The sequence below is a fragment of the Aquarana catesbeiana genome, linkage group LG06 (assembly GCF_042186555.1).
Source record: "Aquarana catesbeiana isolate 2022-GZ linkage group LG06, ASM4218655v1, whole genome shotgun sequence".
Classification (NCBI taxonomy): domain Eukaryota; kingdom Metazoa; phylum Chordata; class Amphibia; order Anura; family Ranidae; genus Aquarana; species Aquarana catesbeiana.
The window spans coordinates 290,655,825-290,677,866 of record NC_133329.1 but is presented as its reverse complement, the minus strand read 5'-3'; the positions used below and the strand labels follow the sequence as shown (position 1 = coordinate 290,677,866).

General features: G+C 42.0%; 1 protein-coding gene across 1 annotated transcript in view; it reads right to left on the bottom strand.

Annotated features, from left to right (window-relative positions):
- The window catches only part of PLCL1 (phospholipase C like 1 (inactive)), a 444,741-nt gene that overhangs the window by 110,742 nt on the left and 311,957 nt on the right, over positions 1-22,042 (bottom strand). Inside the window, exons 2-3 of the mRNA XM_073633443.1 lie at positions 9,361-11,832; positions 8,721-8,924 (exon numbers count right to left, since the gene is read on the bottom strand). Of these exons, the coding sequence (XP_073489544.1) occupies positions 8,721-8,924; positions 9,361-11,832 (2,676 nt within the window). The remainder of the gene's footprint in view (positions 1-8,720; positions 8,925-9,360; positions 11,833-22,042) is intronic.

Sequence of the window (22,042 nt, the reverse complement as noted above, 5' to 3'; positions counted from 1 at the left end):
CTTCCCTACCAGTCACATTTACACAGTAATCAATGCATTTTTATAGCACGGATCGCTGTATAAATGTGAATGGTCCCAAAAATGTGTAAAAAGTGGTGATTGTGCATACAGGACATGGTGGTTGGGTGCATTACTTATTGTTTTCTTTGAAAAAATTGTACCTGCTAATTCCAGGTCCAGCTTTCTGAAGCTCTCGACAAGAGGTCCTTGGCTGTTGGACAACTCTCCTGACCATTCTTTTCGCTCCTCTGTCAAAAATCTTGCAAGGAGCACCTGGTCATGGCTGGTTTGGAACACCTTTTTATAGGCCATCAGTTGAGACTGAAGCAGTTGACATTAATTTGCACTGACAAGGGGCAGGATTGCTTTTTAATACCTGATCGATTTCAGCTGGCGTCTTGGCTTTCCATGCCTTTTTGCACACCCCTTTCTTCATGTGTTCAATACTTTTTCCCTGTTTCATTCTATTTTATTACATCACATAACTTAATTTCTGAACTGTTTGTTTTGATTTCTTTGTATGTATGGATTACATGGGTTGTTACCGACATGTGGTGTAAATTTGTCAATTTCAATAGCACCTTTAGAAATATATTTACCTAGAAAAATGGTGACATGTTCAATACTTATTTTACCTGCTGTATATGAACAACTGACCCAGGAGCTAAAACCCAATAAACAAATAGGTAACTTATTCCTAAGGGGACGAACACTCGCTGGAGTGAGAAATGTGGGGAAGATGGAGTCTGGTGAGAGTCTTCCTAATAAAAGACAGGGCGACTAGGTGAATAGGCAGCGTACTCACGACATCCAGGTCTAGGGGGTGTCATCAGGGCAGGACTTAGGGTGGTGGGGGCCCCTGGGCTTGAGTCATTTTCGGGCCCTACCCTTCTATGCATTACTTTAAATAGAACAAAATGTTGACTGGTACAGTAGACAGTGTTACATGTCAAAAAAACTTAATAATATATTTATATGACCACTGATTGAAGCTTGAAAAACTTTTTTTCCAATAAATAAATAATGATTAAAAAAGTTCAAAGTGATCATGTGTTTATTGCAATGCACAAATGTCTTGGTCAGAATGATAATAAAACACTTATTTACCTGGAAAACATATACCTTGTAAGGTTGCAATCATAACAAATCAATTGCAAGAATATAGCAAAATAACTAATTAAACAAAGTGCAGGATAAATTGTGTGTGCGTGTGTGTAGTACGTAAGTGAGTGTTGTAGTGAAAAAATCTAAACTATGCACACAAATTAGAAATGTACAGTCAATAAAACAAAAACAGTAGACTATCATATCTTAAGAAAGCATTACATCAACAACAGAATCCAGAGCCTGATCATTTAAAACAACAACAGGCAAGGTAGAGAAAGAAAGAGAAAGGTGATGATCAGGTTATGACTTCATGCATGTCATCTCATTTTAAAGATATTAACATAGTACTATTTAGAAGTGGCATCTTCTGGATTTCTTTGCAGCAAAGTCTTTGATCAAATCATTAAAATCCAGTTTACGTAGAAGGTCACTCTCAATTGACATCAGAGTGAGATGATTTAATTTCTGCTGTACAATTGTGGATCTTAGTCTATTTCTTACTAGTTTCAGTTTGGAGAAACTGCTCTCCCCACTTGCATTTGTGACTGGTAATGTCAGGTAAAGTCTGAGAGTGACATCCATGTTTGGGAAGATGGTCTGTAGTTTTCTTTTTTTAATGCACAAAAGAAGTTCCCTAGCAGATGATGGCTCATCATGGCAGATGAATTCTTTGAAATGGATGATTTCTTCACAAAATTCATTTTCCAGGTCAGTGTTGTATTTCTTCTGTAGATCTGCTGCTTTTTATGAAGACGTTCTGCAGATAGGGTAGATATGTTGTTCAGGAAACCAAAAGTGCTGTTGAGGTCATTATAGGACTGAAAACGGCGATCAAGTTTAGCCAGCAGCCCATCCATCACAACTAGAAACACACCAGATGAGAACCGTTCTCTTCCTGATAAGTGAACCTCAGGTGTTGCATACTCACCCACATGAGTCTTGCGTTTTCTTTGTCTTTGTGTGTCTTGTTTGTATGTTGCTGAAACGGTGGGAGACATCGCTTTTGCTCGGTCTTCAAACACATCAAATTAATCTCTCAAAACAACAATATATTCCCGCAGTGACCTCACCAAATCAACAGCATTGCACAGGTCCAGATCCACAGCTTGAAGTGCAACACTTGTCCCATGAAAGCGTTGTAGAACATAATTCCACATAGTGCAAGGAAAAGCAGTCTCAAGCCTGTTCATTTTTTTATGCAGTGACCAAGCATCATTTTGTGTTGTCGGGTTCTGATTGCTGTCTTCTGCAGTGTTGATCAGGGACTCTTGAATATTGGCATAATTCCTGCACAGTGCCTTGGTGGCCTGTGCATGCGCAGCCTACCTGGTGTCAGAGAGAGATTTTAGTGTCTCAATGCGGTGGTTTCCATTAGGCTGCAAACCTGCAATTACCACCTTCCATCTAGCTGTGGATTTCGAGCAGAAGTTGAACAAAGTCTGAATGAAGTTAAAAAAATCGGTGGTCTCTGTGCAGCAGTTTACGCTATTAACTCCAGCCAGATTAAGCGTGTGCGCGGCGCACGGCACCCACTCTACTAGTGGATTAATTTCTTTGATGTGAGCTTTCAGCCCGTTGTACACTCCTGACATGTTTGCGGCATTATCATAGCACTGTCCACGAAAGTTACTGATATCTATGTCCATCTCATGTAAAACTGTGAACACTGCATAACAGAGTGCCTTCCCTGTGTGGCTAGATATAGGGAGAAATTTTAAGAATCACTCTTCTACGAGGCCCTCTGGTGAAACATACCTTATAATAAATGTAAGCTGATCAATGTGCGTCATGTCGGGAGTTAAATCAATGCAAATGGAAAAGTACTTTGTCACTTTCACTTCAGCAATGATTTCAGAAAGCACTCTATTGCTCATTAGCTTGATAAATTTGTTGCATGTTTATGATGAAAGATATGAGGGAGTTCCTACCCCAGCATTGCCATATATCTGTATGTGTGATTTTAAGAATGGGTCGAATTCACTGATCAGTTCCAGGATTCCCATGTAATTCCCATTGTCAGCTCAACCAAATATTTCACTGGAGCCTCGGAAAGCCAATCCCCGCTCTGACAGAAATTTTACAACTGCAACCACTCTTTGCAAAACTTCACTTCAATAATTGCATTGCGACTCGAACTGCTTTTTAAGCTGAGAATCTATAACTCCGTCAGCTGCTGCTCTGTTGATGTAATTAAATATAGCCTTTCTATGACTGTCACTATTCTCGTGCTCGGCAATGCGTCTGGTAGCATGTTTCCAGTCATTATAGCCAGACTCAAAGAGGGATTGACCGTCACCATCGCCAAAAAGGTGGCAAGCAAAACAAAACACACAACCGGCGGATGGTGAGTACAGCAACCATTCTCTGGGCAAGTACTCACCATTCAAATGCTTGCGTTTGAAATGAGTTTTAGAAAACAGTCTCTTCTGATGTTTGTAGTGGCGTTCAGAAGCCTTGACATTAGCATCCTTATTTTGAACGGACTCCGGACCTTTTCGCGCCCAATAAGCACACACGCTTTCATCAATTTTACCCCAGCAAGCAGGATCAGTGGATAAAGAATCTGTAGTTGGACATTGTTCGGTCGCTGTTTCTGACTGAAAAGATGATGATTCATTGATGGGCTGCCCTGCTCGTGAATTCACATCGTCTCCAACCGTTTCTTCCAGCGGGTTCGGGTTGTTGTCCTCTGGATTCTCCGCTTGCACATCAGGCTGTGGTGTCATGGGTGTAAAAAATCCAGTAATCCTTCTCATTTTACTGAGAACTTCCTTTTTGCGTTGCTGTCATTCATTCTTTAGTTTTCTTTTAAGCGCACCACTCTGATACCGTTTGTCCGCCATTACACCACTGTCTAATGCAGACAGGTTTTCTCAACGGCAGAAAACGAGGCCCTACACGTAACTGCCAATAACCAATCAGAAAACCTCAAGATAGAGAGAAAAGGAGAGATGGCGCAAGGAACAATTCTATATAGTCCTTAAATAGTCCCAAATAATATGTATAAGAACAGTCATTAGGATTGCTCTGATGGCTGCAACCTGGAGTGCGAAGCACAGCTCTATAAAATAGAAATAGAAAAGGACAAAGTGCGCCAGACTCAGTTTAAAAGAACTTCTATTAAATTGGATAAGACAAAACAGCCAAATGACTACTCACAAAAGTAGATAATATATAAGCGTGTAAGTGGGGGATACTACTGTACTGGTATTCGTCCTGGGTCCTGTAAGCAATCGTTCTGAGGCACCACAGGAGGATGATGAGAAACGGTGGTGGCTAGGATTGCTCTGATGGCTGCAACTTGGAGAGCGAACAGGAATAGAAAAGGACAAGGTGCGCCAGACTCACTTGACAACTGGGCACTTAAAACCCCCCTCCTGCCCAGACCAATTTTCAGCTTTCAGCGCTCTCACATTTTGAATTACAATTACTCAGTCATGTAATACTGTACCCAAATGAATTTTTTGTCCTTTTTTTCATACAAATAGAGCTTTCTTTTGGTGGTATTTGATCACCTCTGGGTTTTTTAATTTATGTGCTATAAATGAAAAAAGACTAAAATTTTGAAAAAAAATGAATTTTTCTTTGTTTTTGTGACAAAATTTTGCAAATTTTTTTTTTTTTTTCATAAATTTTGGCCACGATTTATACTGCTACATATCTTTGGTAAAAATAACCCAAATTAGTGGATATTATTTGGTCTTTGTGAAAGTTAGAGAGTCCACAAGCTATGGTGCAAATCATAAAAAATTGATCACACCTGATGTACTGACGGCCTATCTCATCTCCTGCGAACCGAACAAGCCAGGAAAGTACAAATACCCCCCAAATGACCCTTTTTTGAAAGTAGACAATCCAAGGTATTTAGTAAGATGCATGGTGAGGTTTTTGATGTTGTCATTTTTTCCCACAATTTGCAAAATTATTTTTTTTCCACAAAATTGTCATTGTAATAGCTTATTTCTCTCACATGGCATGCGTATAACACAAATGACACCCCAAAATACATTCTACTACTCCTCCTGAGTATTACGATACCACATGTGTGGGACTTTTTCACAGCCTGGCCACATAGAGAGGCCCAACATGCAGGGAGCACCATCACGTGTTCTAGGAGCATAAATTACACATCTAACTTGTTGACTACCTATTACACTTTTGAAGGCCCTGGAGCACCAGGACAATGACATGTGACACTGACGTGGCACTGATGACAGATGGCACTAATACGTGGCACTGATGACAGATGGCACTAATACGTGGCACTGATGACACCTGACAGTGATGACAGATGACACTAATATGTGGCACTGATGACAGATGGCACTAATACGTGGCACTGATGACACGTGACACTGACAGGTGGCACTGGGGACAGGTGGCACTGATGACACGTGACACTGACAGGTGGCACTGGGGACAGGTGGCACTGATGACACGTGACACTGACAGGTGGCACTGATGACAGATGGCACTGATACGTGGCACTGATGACACGTGACACACTGACAGGTGGCACTGGGGACAGGTGGCACTGATGACACGTGGCACTGGGGACAGGTGGCACTGATGACAGATGGCACTGATGACAGATGGCACTGATACGTGGCACTGATGACAAGTGACACTGACAGGTGGCACTGATGACAGATGGCACGGATATGAGCCACTTATGACACGTGACACACTGACAGGTGGCACTGATGACAGGTGGCACTGATGACACGTGACACTGACAGGTGGCACTGGGGACAGGTGGCACTGATGACAGATGGCACTGATAAAACTGACAGGTGGCACTGGGGCAGGTGGCACTGGAGGCAGGTGGCAATGATAGGTGGCACTGGGGACAGATGGCACTGATGACACTGACAGGTGGCACTGGGGACATTTGGCACTGATAGGTGGCACTGGGGAGTCGGGACAGATGGCACTATGTTGTGTAGTGTTGTGTAACTGTAATCATCCATAACACCAGTGTGAGTGTTCACTCACCGCTGCAGCAGGAAGCTCTCCCTCCTCACATGCTGTCTCTGTGTGAGGAGGGAGAGCCAGCGATGATCTCATATGAGATCACCTCTCATTGGATGAGTGCTAAATGGCCGCTGTGATTGGCCATTTAGCACTATCTGTGATTGGCTGTGTCCAAGGGACACGGCCAACACAGAACTTCCCCGATGCGCGCCCACGGCGGTGAGCAGAGGGGAAGTACACAGGAGGACGTCCAGGGACCCTTTGGGCTAAAGCGCGGGCGCCGCAGGGCCTATGGGCTTGAGCCCACTCAAGCCCTATTGTAAGTCCGGCCCTGGGTGTCATCATGCAGGGCGAATTTTATCAGCATCACTTTGATCAAGCCAGAATGAGGCATGCTCAGGGTCCTTCAAAAAAAGTGCACCCCATCTTCAAATACTGCATTCCGTATGCAGGCCAACCAATTGGCTGATCAACTAATCGATAATTTATTTGGTCTAGTATGGATTTTAAAGGGAACCCCCACGCCAAAAAAACGGCGGGGGGGTCCCCGAAAATCCATACCAGACCCTTATCAGAGCATGCAGCCCGGCAGGTCAGGAAAGGGGGGGGAAACAAGCGACTGCCCCCCCCCCCCTCCTGGACCATACCAGGCCACATGCCCTCAACATGGGGGGGGGGTGCTTTGGGGCCACCCCAAAGCACCTTGTCCCCAGGTTGATGGGGGCAAGGGCTCTTTCCGACAACCCTGGCCATTGGTTGTCGGGGTCTGCTGGAGCAGGGCTTATCAGAATCTGGAAGCCCCCTTTAACAAGGGGCCCCCAGATCCCGGCTCCCCACCCTACCCATTCACCCAAAAAAAGTGTAAAAGATAAAAACAGTACACAGGTTTTTTTACAACGTAACTTATTAAAGTAGTTCTAGCGTCTCCTCACCTTCCGATTTCTTCTCCCTCCGGAGATGTCTTCATCCTCCAGTTCTTCTCCTCTCACCACTGATGACTTCTTCCACTGCCAGTTCTCTTCTCTCTGCTGTCGTCTTCTGTCTTTTCCCTCTGTTCTTGCAACACTCTCTCCCGATGAAATGCTAGGGCCGCCGTGTGCAAATAGTTATATAGCCAAGGGGTGAAGCCACCCAGCCACATCATCCGGAGGCTGCGCCCCTTGTGATGTCACTGCCAGGGGCAGCCTCCGGATGATGTTGCTGGGTGGCCCACCCCTTAGCTATAAAACTATTGGCACACAGCAGCCCTAGCGTTACAGTGGGAGAGAGCGTCAAGAGAACTTTGGAGAAAGAACAGAGGGAGAAGATAGCGGAAAAAGGAGAACCACCAGCAGAAGAAGTTATCAGCGCTGACAGGAGAACCAGAGGATGAAGACATCGCCGGACGGAGAAGAAATCGTAAGGAGAGGATACGCCGGAGCTGCTTTAATATATTACTTTGCCAAAAACCTGTGTACGGTTTTTATTTTTGACACTTTTTTGGGGGTGTTTGGGTAGGGGTACGATGTACCCCATACTCATTCACATGGGGTGGGACTGGTCACAAGGTGGGGGGCTGGGATCTGGGGGCCCCCTTGTTAAAGGGGGCTAACAGATTCCAATAAGCCCACCAACATGGGGACAAGGTTCTTTGGGGTGGGAGGCGCAGGCCCTGAAGGGTCTGGTATGGATTTTGTTTTTTGTTTTTTTTCATTTTGGCGTGGGGTTCCACTTCAAGATCCTTAGCGCACAAGTCTCACTGCAAATCGGATCATCATTATCCGACTTCTGGCGCGACTATTCAAATCAATGGGCTCTCATAGGGAACCATTAATTTTGAATAGAGGCAGAGAAACGCAGCTAAAAGCTAGCGGGGCTAAACATACATTAATGCCAATACAAAAAGCTACTAAAAGCACTTTTTTACAACTGCTTTTTCCTGGCGTTGGTAGTGGCATTGCAGCTCGTTTTTCTAAAGGCCCTGGAAAGCGTTTTTCTAACGCCCTGTGTGCATGAGCCCTTAAGCATTAAAAGTTGATATTGATGTGTTTACCCACCTCCAAAAAGGTTTTACCAAAAAAAAACCTTCATTACCAAGGCATTTTTTGCTATTCAGCACTGTGCAACACTGTACCCAAATCAAACTTATATATTTTTTTTAACACAAATAGAGCTTTATTTCGGTGGTATTTAATCACCACTGGATTTTTTACATTTTTTTAGTATATAAAACAACAAAAATACTCAAAATGGAGTATTCGCTGCTCCTAGCCCTCCCTCCTGTCGAGTGCCCCCACAACAAGTAGCTTGCTATGGGGGCACCTGAGCCGAGCTGCAGTCCTGTGTGTCCATTCAGACATGGAGCTGCCGTTTGGACCCCGTCCCCTCTCTCTCCTGATTGGCTAACTAGCTTTGATTGACAGCCGTGGGAGTCAATGGCACCGCTGCTGTGTCTCAGCCAATCAGGAGGGAGAGTCCTGGAAAACCGAGGGACTCGTGGACATCGCTGTACAGAGAGGGGGCTCAGGTAAATATTAGAGGGGCTAAGGGGGGCTGCTGCACACAGAAGTCTTTTTATCTTAATGCATTAAGATAAAAAAACTTCTGTCTATACAACTCCTTTAATAATGAAACTGAAATCATAGATAATCAGTACAAACCGTATCATAGGCATTGAGCAGCTTCTTCTGAACTTCAGGTATCGTTCCTATAGGCTCCAAATTGGGGTACGTGTCTTTCATGGTGAGGTTTACTGTCGGTGTGTTGTCACTATTCACTAGACGCGATGCTAGGGAAAGCATGCACTGCTTGAGGGTAGAGCTGGTGGGAAGACCACAGAGTTCCTTTAAGGAAACCAATGCATTCTGAGGGAAAATTTAAGAAATAATTAACAACTAGTACAAAATCCTCCCATAATACACCAGATGCTTATTACAACAACGGGGTTAATACTAAAGCTGGTCATAGAAATAAGATTGAGATTACATGACCAGACACACTACTATCAGAAAGTAATCTGCGGAACTTGTTTGCTCAGTCTGATCTTTCCCTTCTAATACCTCTTCACTAATGTTCACAGCAGCTGCATGGTAGCTTGCAATGAAGCCAGTGAGAAAAAGACAGATTTTTCACAGTTCAAGTTGAGACATCTCTCCATCTATAGACAGCATTTGATTTAATGGACATCATTTAAAATAAAAAAAGCCATGATAAAAGTGGAAAAAAATACATACCCAAAACGTATAAACAAATCTATAAAGTGTCAAGTATATATTTTCAATATTAACGAAAAACTCTTACCTGCATGTTTGCCTTGACATCAGTGGCCTCCCGCAGTGGATGAATAGCAAGTTTGAAGATGTCATCTACAGTTTTAAGACCAGTGTTCCTCAGCATTGTGTACTCCCTGGCTTTCTTCCCTATCCTGGCAGACAACCCTCGCTTTTGAGCTTTTCCTCCTCCCCCCCTGTTGGTAATGGCAATATGAACAAACAGTTTAGCGTGTTCCATTGTGTCTCCAACAAAAGATCGCAGGGGCACATGTCTGTATCCTGGCTGTAAGCACTCAATGGGTACAGTGTACTGACCAATAAATTCATCTCCAATGTAGTCATCATCAAGAACCATAAAACGCACCATCGCTAACTCTGGAAGGTTTATCTGGAATTCAAAACTCTCATCAAAAATTGGATTGTCCCCATTTTGCTGCACTGTTTTAGTCCTTTGTTCAGCACAGTCTGCTGGAATTCCATGAATTTCAATGCAAACATATGGGTCAATCACATCACCTTTTGCACATGCACCTTTTGGCTTTGGAAAGCTTTGTCCACTGATGACTTTGATGTGGAGAACCTGAGGGGATACACCAGGCACAACACCTTTGGTGTTTGCACTGAAATATGATACTTCATCTCGCATAACGGATGGTCGAAGGACATAACCACACCCACCATTTTGAAGAAACCAGCCAATACTGAGATCCATCATTGGGCCTGGGGTCTGATAGTTCATAGCAACAATCTGACAACCGCAGTTCCAAAAATCCTGTGGGTTCATATTACTTGAATCTATCCGCATTGGACTTGGATACACCCTAGATAAAAACTTTTTATTATAGTTTACAAAGTCTTCCGGATACTCATTAGCAATCCTACTAGCCCGACTCTCACTAAATGAGCAAATTTCTCCATAGCTTTGGCTTTTCATAGAGACATCAAAATCTTTGTATTGCACCGATTTACAAATAGATACTAAGTCAGACAGCTCTCTACAAAGCTTGATCAGTCTCTGTTCACCAAAGTAGTCCTCTGACATTCTCCGGGACATTTCAGCTTCCTCATCTTCATCTGTCACTTCTCCTTCTAAGAGGTCAAAATCTGAAGGCAGCTTCTTGCCTTTTACAATAATTTTCTTCTTTAACTTTTCAGGAGATGGAAGATAGGACTCTGCTGGCATAGGCATTTCAGTGTACAGTTTGCTTCCAAAGATTTTCTTCATATGTTGCACCATGACCTTTTGCTGCTGTATTGAGCAGTGGTTTCCAATGCAAAGAATAAGAGGGTACTCAGAGGAGATGAAGGCATATTTGTTTACAACCTCTATGACATTACGAAAGGCCAGTGGTGAAGTCATACTGTTTCGATTGCAGATGATAGGCTCGTTGTCTGGTCCATCACTGACATCCAGTTCAATGCTTCTACATGCCATTTTAAGAGCCCTCACATAGCCATTTATATCTGCCGGACCTCTAAATTGGTCCTCAATTAAGTAAGTATTGTGTGAGGCGTTAATATAGTAGTGTGATAGTGGTTGTGTCATGTCCTGGTTAACCTTCTTGTGGACTGGATCAAATATATCACATTCTGGGGACAGTAGATACTTGGTAAATCCATCAATGGTTACAAACCCCTTTGCTCGACCTTCCTGAGTTAGCTCATACTTTTGTATTATATCCAAACACATTTGTTCAGTCACCTGAGTCATGCCTTGTTCAGATTCTAAAAATAACAACAAATCATTTGCATCTAAATATTCTTTGTTTTTTGAAATCTGAACCAGTAAAAAATATACTTCGGGCCTTGTGCAAAGGTCACTAAAGGCTTCACAGAATTCTTCTTTGGTCACTCTGGTGGTAAGCTTTTCTTTACTCTTTTGGATTTCCTTAAACTTTAATCTAACTTTTGCTTCTTTGATAGCAGGGGAAAGTTGTTTAATCAGCTCAACTGCTGTATCTTCCAACATAATTCCATTTCCATCAACATCGGCAGCCTCAAAAACAGACTTTAGCCATGTAAACCTTGGGGTGTTCTGACCACCTTCTACCAAGTCCAGTGGCTGCTTACTGTGAGAGACCAAATACCTGAGACCCGACACCCAAATGTTGGCCACATCAGCTGAATTTGCCACTAAATCCAATGATTCATAGTTCTCTCCATGGATTATGGAGAAAGCACTGTCCTCACAAATTTGGTCAGCTAGCCCATTATTCCTGAATGTTTCAGTGTTCTTGCCAAGCCGTATTTCTTTGATGGCACAGATATCCAACTTAGCCTTTTCAGGATCTTTTTTAGATGGCTCCCAGCGTAAGGCCTGCAAATCAGTATCAAGTGTGAAGAACCGACTATAGATGCGGGAGTTTGGACGGACCTTCTTCAGTTCACAACCCCCTTGCATGAAGCCAATACAGTCACTGGCACTGCTTATTTTCTTCTCGGATGGCATGCTACTGAATGATACGGTTTTCTTTCTGCCAGGCTTTTGATTTGCAGGATCCTAAAGAAAAAAGAAATCAAGATAATAAAGGTAAATCAAGACAGATCAAATAACATTGTCTCAAATGAAGAGTATTTATATTATATTTAAACAGCAGGCCATTGAACATATTAATGATTTCCTTTAAATGGAGAAATGTATGCAATTTAACAGGTACAAAAAAAAAAACAGACTTGCAATTATTTATGTTAAAGTTAAACTCCGGGCACAAAAACGTATTCACTTTGAGTACACACAGGCAGAATGTCGGGAGACAATGGGCATTTAAAAAAAAAAATTTAAAAATGGCCAACATTCCACCCTTGTGTATGTCGGTCTGTCTGACAGAAGCCGGCAGTTCGGCCATGTGTATGTCGGACGTGCATGCTGGAAAACCAGCAATCAACCGACTCCCAATCAGCGCTCTCAGCCAATGGCAGCTCTGACCGAAGCGGTCAGGTTTTTTCATGCAACCTGCTGGGTTGTTTGAGAAACAACTGTTAGTGTGTACCCGGTTTAATGCCTTTGTTAACCCAGCTATTCCTTTCAAAAGTAGCACTGACATCACTATGCTGTACATAGCCTTTACAGAGACCAGAGCTTTGGGAGGGGCACAGCTGTTTCACCCATTACAAGCTGGCTGCAGACAGGAAAGAGCAGCAGTGACCAGTCTTCATCCCAGAAAGCTGCACAGAGGTAAAGTTTCACACTGGATTACTGTACAAATCTGGATATACAATACACAAAGCACACCAGGATTCAAGAAGAGTTCACAAGCCAAATATATTTGTATGTATTGCTCAGCTTGAAGTATTTTTATAATTGCAGTACTTCATTGAAAAACGTTGACTTGTGAAGTGTGAAGAACACAGTAAAGATAAGGAGTGACGCAATTTGAAGAATTTAGATTTTGTGTCAATGAATTTCACCTATATGATATAATTCCAATTATGAACCTGTCAAGAGTAAAGCATCATTAAATCCAAACTTTTTCTGTGGGCTTATTTTTTACAATGGTATTTGTGGGCTGAACCTTGCGGTGTGGCTCCAGTTTTGTTATTGACAGTAGCCCCCGCCCAGCAGTTCATCATTTTCAAGACGTATAATGGCTAAAATGTTGATCATTAATTCTTTTTCATTAAATTTGATGATTTTTTTAAACGATTTTTCTACCAGTAGAGAACTTCCTGAAATTCCATCTGTGGGGTATGTCAGAGGTTTCGTGCTCATCGCACAGTGCTGTGTGCAGCAATTGAAATATCCTCAAGTGACACGTTTGTATCCAGATTAAAAAGACATTTGGAAACAGCATTTTAATCTTAATACATTCTGTTGCTTATAATACTATACTCACTTATCATACATTTGAATGGCATATTTGCGTTTATTGACTCTTGATATTAAAGGAATTGTTTTTATTTGTAAGGGATATATGGAAAGATGAAACATCAACTTATTATCCAGAAGAAGGTACTTTGCATGAACTGACTTTCTCTTCCAATAACTTAAACAGATATGTTTGCTAAAGATCCAACCTAAGTATTCATGAATTTGAAACCTAAATGTTTTATGAATGTACATCTAAAGACCATGTTTTTATTTTTATTTTTTAATCTGAAGTGTGGAAGTGTTAAAACCCCTGTCAGAATTGTATCTTTGTCTGTGTCCCTACTAGGAAGATTCACCATCCCTGTTTGTCCTGGTTAACAATGTTAGCAGGAAAAAAAGGGATGGGAAATTCAAGATTTTTACAGTTGTCATCTGAAAAAAGGTAAGGGGAAATTGTCTAATGGGGACACCTGTTACAGCGACAACCGTATGGGAGGAGAGTTTCTCTTACTTTGGAGAGATTCCCTCTCTCTTCTTATTGTGGCTCCAGGACAGGGAATGATGGGTAATCTGCTCAATGGGACACAGACAGAAAAAAAAAACAATACATATATAAATAGTGAAATAAGTGCACTTAGTGCTTAACAAATGAAACATCCCAAAGTAAACATGTGATCAATCTACTAAAATATATAAAATGGTGGCATTCTGCAGTCTTCAAGTGCTAGTTGGAAGGATGAGTGCCACAATAAAAAAACGTGCAGCTCACCCCCAATGTGAGAACAGAGGATACTTACCAAATTTTGCTGACCCTCTTTCACTGAGCAGTCAAAAGCATGCTGGATGATAAAAATTAATCCGCAGAGATCAAGCTGGAAGATCTATTCAATTCCTGAGCAATCATTCAGAGTTCTCCCCATATGGCATGTATTACATGTAAAGGTAAAACAGATGGGAAAATGCTCCCAATAGTGTAAAATTACAATTAAATCAGGCAACTCTCCACCACCTTGTGCACAGAGGCTGCTTACTGGACCCAGTGAGCCTTAATCCCTGAGTGGTCTGTTGCACTTGAATTATACACTTGGTTTGTATTTGCATTTATGTTTACAGCGTAATACGGCACACTTTTCTTATACGCATCTTGTAATATTCGGCATCAGAGTACTGTGAAGCAGCTTCCCATCTATCAATCTTTACCTAAATGTGGATATATTCACTTTGGATGCTTAGCACCTGTATATAGGCTATTACCCCAATCATTTGATCAACATGAAAGCCAATCATGGTCATCACACAGAAGTAGGAAGATCATTAATAAAATAAATCAACTAGCCGGCAGATGCAAATGCAACTTAAAATGGCAGCAGGTTTCTGTTTAATACTGTAAATGTCAGATACAATTATGCCATGTACACACGATTGGACATTCAGACAACAAAATCCATGGATTTTTTCCAACTTATGTTGGCTCAAACTTGTCTTGCATATACACGGTCACACAAATGTTGTCGGAAATTCCGAACGTCAAGAACGCGGTGACGTACAACACGTACGACGAGCCGAGAAAAATGAAGTTCAATAGCCAGTGCAGCTCTTCTGCTTGATTCCGAGCATGCGTGGAACTTTGTGTGTCGGAATTGTGTACACACGATCGGAATTTATGACAACGGATTTTGTTGTCCGAAAATTTGAGATCCAGATCTCAAATTCTGTGTGAAGGAAATTCCGATGGAAAATGTCTGATGGAGCCTACAAACGGTTGGAATTTCCAACAAGTTCCCATCGAACATTTTCCGTCAAAAAATCCGACTGTGTGTACGGGGCATTACAGTATTCTAAAATGAAGTAAAAATTATTACCTTAATTTAACAAATAAATTTTTGTCCATCTATCAGCCTAAAAATAATTAAACAAAGCCCGAGCAACAAAACAAAACAGGTGGTAGATATAATTGCAGGTTTCTTAATTTATCAACAGACTCGAGGCAAGATAAGTACCTGTCTTTGAGGGCCGTAGGAAGCCGATATGGGCACAGGGTTTGACCAGCCACGGGTACAGGATAAACAGTAGGCTAGATATACGAGATATCAAAAGTGTCTTACGGTTTTTAGAGGTGATCAGTCTCCATATCCTGTCTCTCCGTGTTGGCTTGTCCCGGTCCCTTCTGGATCGGCTATCCCTTGGGATCCTAGCCTCGACCCCCCAGTTGGGCGCCAAAATGTTTTGAATTCAGAACAAAAGTTCTGATATTATTATATCTACCCCCGATCAGATTGTTGAATACAAAAGCATGCATGCGTCAAGTAAGCTCACACTGAGACTGCTTAGTTCAGAGTCAAATTACTTTCTGTTTAATATTTCCGCTTCTCAAGACTTTTATACAATTCCATTGAAGATTGAGATACGTCAACAAGACTGGCGCATACAAACCACAAATATAAAAATACAAATATGTGACACAATTTTGGCTTTCAGCTGATGCACATTTACAGAAGTGAATCATTGTTTTTGCAGCATTCTCTTGCTCTTGCTCTATTGTGTTATGCTGTTATATTCTGAATGTATTCTGGAAAACAGGCGCAAACTTTTTGATTAACTCTTTGCAGTCAGTCCAGTTCCTAAGCAAGCTTTGAGCTTTCCAGAATATCTGTAAATGTCTTAAGGCTTAATAAGCATAGAAGCTGAGTTTACATATGTTAGGTACTATAAAGCAGGTATTGGAATAGATCATGATCACATCCATTACAAAAACAAGATGCCTAATAAATTCTCTATAGGTAAACATCCTTTGGTTAGGCAAATTATTCACAGTAACAGATGCTGCTAAAAAAGCCGTCAATTATCGATTGTTAAGGAGCGGGGCCGCTGCGTCCTTAACAACCGATAACTCATTCAGCTGTCACTGGAGTTTCCCAGTTTACAGCTGAAGTGTAAACTAAGCGCCGGTTCACACTGGTGCGATGTCAGAGATCGGATGTGATTTGCACCGCACTGCAGTGAAAATCACATTCGATCTCTGTGCGATGCGATTTCAGCCATAAAGACAGGCATCTATGCTGATAGAGGTGTACGAGCTCGCCGCTCGTTGGAGCAAGTCACTTTATTATTGTCTTTTATGTGAGTACCCTATTTTTACCAAATAAAAGCCGCTGTTTAGCAAAACTGTATTACACTATTTGGGATCCTCCTTTCTGTTATTTCCATACTCCCCCCTAAACATCTGAGGGAACTATGCCCCGGGACTAGGACCGTGAGGATAGCTGTGGAACCCTAAGGACGGTACCCCCAAGTATGGTCATATGCGCTTGCCCTATTACCCTAAGGTAAGGGGCCATTACCCACCTGTGTGTTTGAACACGAAGATGTGCACTATGTGGTTTATCTGAGCACTACACTGCAATTGATGCATGATAGGACGCTGCTGTCACGTTAACGAAGGAAGAGTTTTGTGTTGAAGCACTCTGATTGGACATTTTTTGTGCTGCATTTCTTGGCCGCACTACTGCACACAGTTACCTTATGTGTTGCATGTTTGATACACGTTGCAATTCACTTATTTATTGTGTCTGTGCACTTTATTAGAAGCTGACACTTTCACATTGCTGTTATTAATTTATATGTATTTGTTGATATTTTTTTATTATTTTACTACTTATGAGTATATTTCCGCTTTTATGGCCTGTTGCTGTGCGAGTGATTGTTCCCACACGGGTTAGTTAGTAATCACTACACTTTAAAATTATTTGGCGCACATTACAATACACGCCACATAATAGGATTCGTTTTATTTTCAGCTAGTTTACTTTTACTTAGGATTAGCGCAGCACCACCTACCTATACTACCTATATTCGCATCAAACTTACACAGGACCCTTTTTTTGTCTGCAGCAGAATCGGATCGCAAGGGTGTTCACACTATAAAGTTAATGTGCTGAAAGGCTTTGCACCAATGCTCTGGGTCAAAGACAGCTGCACAAGTTTTCAGAAAAAAAAGCACCAGAGAAGCCCAAGACATCAGGTCACTGGTTAAATCAAAGTAATCCCTTTAGAAACTGCAAATAGTAGCCAGAACCTAAATAAGCATATTGGACAAGATAGATTGGTCAGAGGAGATCTCATAAACACCGCATCCCAAAATTATGAAAACAGGACACTTGAAATGCTTTATATAAGAGCTGGGACTTTTTAGGTGCCAATAACTTGAGTTTTAATATATGATTACAATTCAATCACTTTATTCAATATTATATATATGCACATGTATATACATATATATATATATATATATACACACACACACACCGTTGGTATGGCCTAAAGTAATACAGACCCACCAAGAGACCAAAACTTTGAAATAACCCTCAATAGGGGAGTCCAAAAGGATACTTCCAAGAGGGATGAAAAGGCTTGTACACTAAAAGAGTAAAGTAGCAAGAAAAAGTATATATTGGTCTATTGAATTAACATAAAACCATCAAATTGCAACCATATCCAGGGCTTAATGTACCATCACTGTTTAACCACCATTGGCCATTAGCCAATTCTGGTAAGATTTAACCACTATTAGCCAGTTCTGGTAAGATGCCCTTCAGCAATCTTTAGGTTTACATCACTGTATGTTGATCTTGATATCTGGTATTTGGTCATTTGGATGTACAACTCTCGTGTGTGTGTGTGTATATATGTATATATATATTTTTTTTTAATACTTTTTTGTATTCAAATTACTTGTCCACGTGTGGTAGCACATATCCCCTGAGGAAGCCTATCCAACGGTGAAACATCCCAGGATTGCTACACTATAACAAGCAACTGTAATAAATCTACTATGTGGATATCAAACATGAATTATTGCCATGTTTTTAATATGTCTATATTTTTTTCCCTTACTTTTTAACATTAAAGTGATTGAATTTTAATATGTGATTACAATTTAAGTTATTGGCACCTAAAAATATCCCAGCTCTTACATACTGTAGAGCATTTCAAGTGTCCTGTTTAAATAAGCATATATTTCTGCAAAGGGTGTACTTTGATGCATGCTATATAAAATGAAAATGAATAATACGAGTGACATACATGCAAAATTTTGGACAGCGCTGCAATAAAACAGAAAAGTAAACAATCAGAATTCATCTTTGATGTTACTTTAGGACACAAAAATCCTTATTGAATGCAATGAAAAACTGGACTTTATACATTAGCAAAGCTCTTTGCATTGATTTGCTGAATGAAGCCTTTGAGTTCCCAGTTATATCAGGGGACACAAAGATATTTGCATTACATTTGTGCCACCCCATGCACAAACTTTTCGTGGAGCTACTAAAACACTAGTTTTCATACTGATATCTTTAGACAGTTGTGGAATACATGCCCCTGCTCCATTACCAAAGTAACTGATTAATTCTGTTGTTAGTAATTATTTCATTAACATTCGTATGCCTGGAAGGTTGGGTTATCTTCTTAGAAAAAAAAAAAATCTATTATCTTCAGTACACGAAAAAAAATAGCCTATAAATAAACTGGCCTGCTTAATGAGCAGAAGTATGCTAGAAGCCAATGATAAATAGTCATAAGGACTTATTTTCTCCTAAGCAAATACTACTCATAAAGATATTGTTCCAAGCTAGAAGACTAATTCTCTTGAGTGATTACCTCCTGAGCCCTAAAATATTTCTACTTCACAAATCCAAAACAAACTGCCAATTAGGAGGCACATGGCTGGTTATTACTTAATGGGATACCATTTTCCTGTAGCCTATATTTCTGGAAACGCATGCCAACCTGCTCTGAGTTTCAAGTGCAGGTGGTGCCTGAAATGTGACCTATTTTCAAAGGCTTAAAGCTGAATTCCTGGTAAACAGCTAAGTAAGTAGACAGCTGTGATTCAATGAATTGTTTTATGTGCCAAAGGATTCTCTTCAGCCACCCCTTTCAAATATATAGTCAGGTATTGAACTTCTATGTAGAGGAAGCATATTGTATCACAGCCACCTTTCTCTGCACCCATATTAAAGTGAAAATGACCTGGTTGAAAATATTTCTACAGTAACAACATTGAAGGCCAGGGTTACTTTAACTACTCGCCACTAGGGATGAGCCGAACACCCCCCGGTTCGGTTCGCACCAGAACCTGCGAACGGACCGAAAGTTCGCACGAACGTTAGAACCCCATTGACATCTATGGGACTCGAACGTTCGAAATCAAAAGTGCTCATTTTAAAGGCTAATTTGCATGGTATTGTCCTAAAAAGGGTTTGGGGACCCGGGTCCTACCCCAGGGGACATGTATCAATGCAAAAAAAACTTTTAAAAACGGCCGTTTTTTCGGGAGCAGTAATTTTAATGATGCTTAAAGTAAAAAAAAAAAAAAAAGTGAAATATTCCTTTAAATATCGTACCTGAGGGGTGTCTATAGTATGCCTGTAAAGTGACGCGTGTTTCCCGTGTTTAGAACAGTCCCTGCACCAAATGTCATTTTTAAAGGAAAAAATCTCATTTAAAACTGCTTGCGGGTTTAATGTAATGTCGGGTCCTGGCAATATGGATGAAAATCAGTGAGACAAACGGCATGGGTACCCCCCAGTCCATTACCAGGCCCTTTGGGTCTTGTATGGATATTAAGGGGAACCCCGCACCCAAATTAAAATAAGGAAAGGTGTGGGGCCACCAGGCCCTATATACTCTGAACAGCAGTATACAGGCGGTGCAAACAAGACAGGGACTGTAGGTTTGTTGTTAAGTAGAATCTCTTTGTAATTTTGAACGGGTACATTTTTAACGTGTTTAGCTCCAGCCAAAAAATCTTTTTTCAGCTTTTTGGAAAACATAGGGAAGGGTTATCACCCCTGTGACATTTGTTTTGCTGTCTTTCCTCCTCTTCAGAAGATTTCACCTCACTTTTTGTCCCAATGAAAAATGTTTTTTGAAAATTTGGGTTTTTTTATGGAACAAGGATTGGAAAGCATCAGTGGAAAGGAGAAATGTTTTTCCCATATTAACTCTTACAGGAGAGAATTTCCCTTCCTAGGGGTAGATTTCATCTCACTTCCTGTTGTCTCCTTCCGTTTGCAAGTAGGAGTCGTTTGTAAGTTAGATGTTTGAAAGTAGGGTCCTGCCCTATATACTCAGCAGAAATTTGGGCCTTAGGTGTTGCTGTGGCCACAACACTGTAAGCCCTCACAGGGCCCTGCTGTGAAATATTAGATCAAGAATTGTAATTACATGCCCCTGTTGAACAGGAGCTGAAAAATTAGGCCTTAGGCACTGGTGCCACAACACTGCAACCCCTCACAGACACTCTAGTTGGAACGCAGGAACGAGCCCTGCTGCAAAGTATTGCATCAAAAATTGTAATTACACGCCCCTGTTAAACAAGGGCTGAAAAATTGGGCCTTAGGCACTGGTGCTGGTGCCACAACACTGCAACCCCTCACAGACACTCTAGTTGGAACGCAGGAACGAGCCCTGCTGCAAAGTATTGCATCAAAAATTGTAATTACATGCCCCTGTTAAACAGGGGCAGAAAAAATGGGCCTTAGGCACTGGTGCTGGTGCCACAACACTGCAACCCCTCACAGACACTCTAGTTGGAACGCAGGAACGAGCCCTGCTGCAAAGTATTGCATCAAAAAATGTAATTACACGCCCCTGTTAAACAGGGGCAGAAAAAATGGGCCTTAGGCACTGGTGCCACAACACTGCAACCCCTCACAGACACTCTAGTTGGAATGCAGGAACGAGCCCTGCTGCAAAGTATTACATCAAAAATTGTAATTACACGCCCCTGTTAAACAGGGGCTGAAAAATTGTGCCTTAGGCACTGGTGGTGGCGCCCAGAACCAAAAATGTTCTTACAAGCTATCAGCGTGATGATTGAGGAGGAAGAGGATAATTACTCAGGGATAGTCACTCAGCATCAGCATAGGCAGTCTTTGAAGGGATCTGAGATTTCAAAAAAAATTATTCGGTTACATCAGCATCAGGTGCTTGGTAGCTGGTGGTGATCCAAGACTGATTCATTTTTATGAAGGTCAGTCGATCGACCGAGTCAGTGGACAGACGCACCCTGTGATCGGTTACCACGCCTCCAGCAGCACTGAATGTGCGTTCCGAAAGAACGCTGGATGCAGGACAGGCCAGTAGCTCAATTGCATACTGTGCAAGCTCTGGCCAGTGATCCATCCTCAAGACCCAGTAACCCAGAGGATTTTCGGTGGGAAAGGTGTCCAAGTCTGATCTTGCCCCTAGGTATTCCTAAAACAGACGCTGGCGATGGTTGCTGGAACCGATCATACCTTGGGGCTGCGGACCAAAAAATTGTCTGAACGCATCGGTCAGACGGCCACCTTCTCCACTGCTCCTTCTTTGACTGACCGAAGCCTCAGCAACACGTTGTCCAGAAACAGGAGTTTGTAACCTCCCAGTCTCTGGGAACGCGTTGCACAGACCTTTCTGCAAGGCCTCCCGAAGATGTTTCATCCTCTGCTCCCTCTGCGATGGCAAGATAAGGTCCGCAACCTTACCCTTGTAACGTGGATCAAGGAGGGTTGCCAGCCAGTATTGCCAGTCCTTCTCCTTGATACCACGAATACGAGGATCCTTACGCAGGCTTTGCAGGATCAGGGAGGCCATGCAGCGTAGGTTTGCTGAGGCATTCGGTCCGGAGTCCTCTGGGTCACTAAGGACGACATGGTCCGCAGCCACCTCCTCCCAGCCACGTACAAGTCCATGTGTTTCTTGGGACTGATCCCTTAAAGACTGCTGCTGATGCTGAGTGCCAGGCTCCACCTCCATACTGACACAATCTTCCTCCTCCTCCTCCTCCTCCTCTTCCTGTGTGATCGGCGGGCACGCAGGAACACTGTCTGGATAAAGGGGGCCTTGAGAGCTAAGGAAG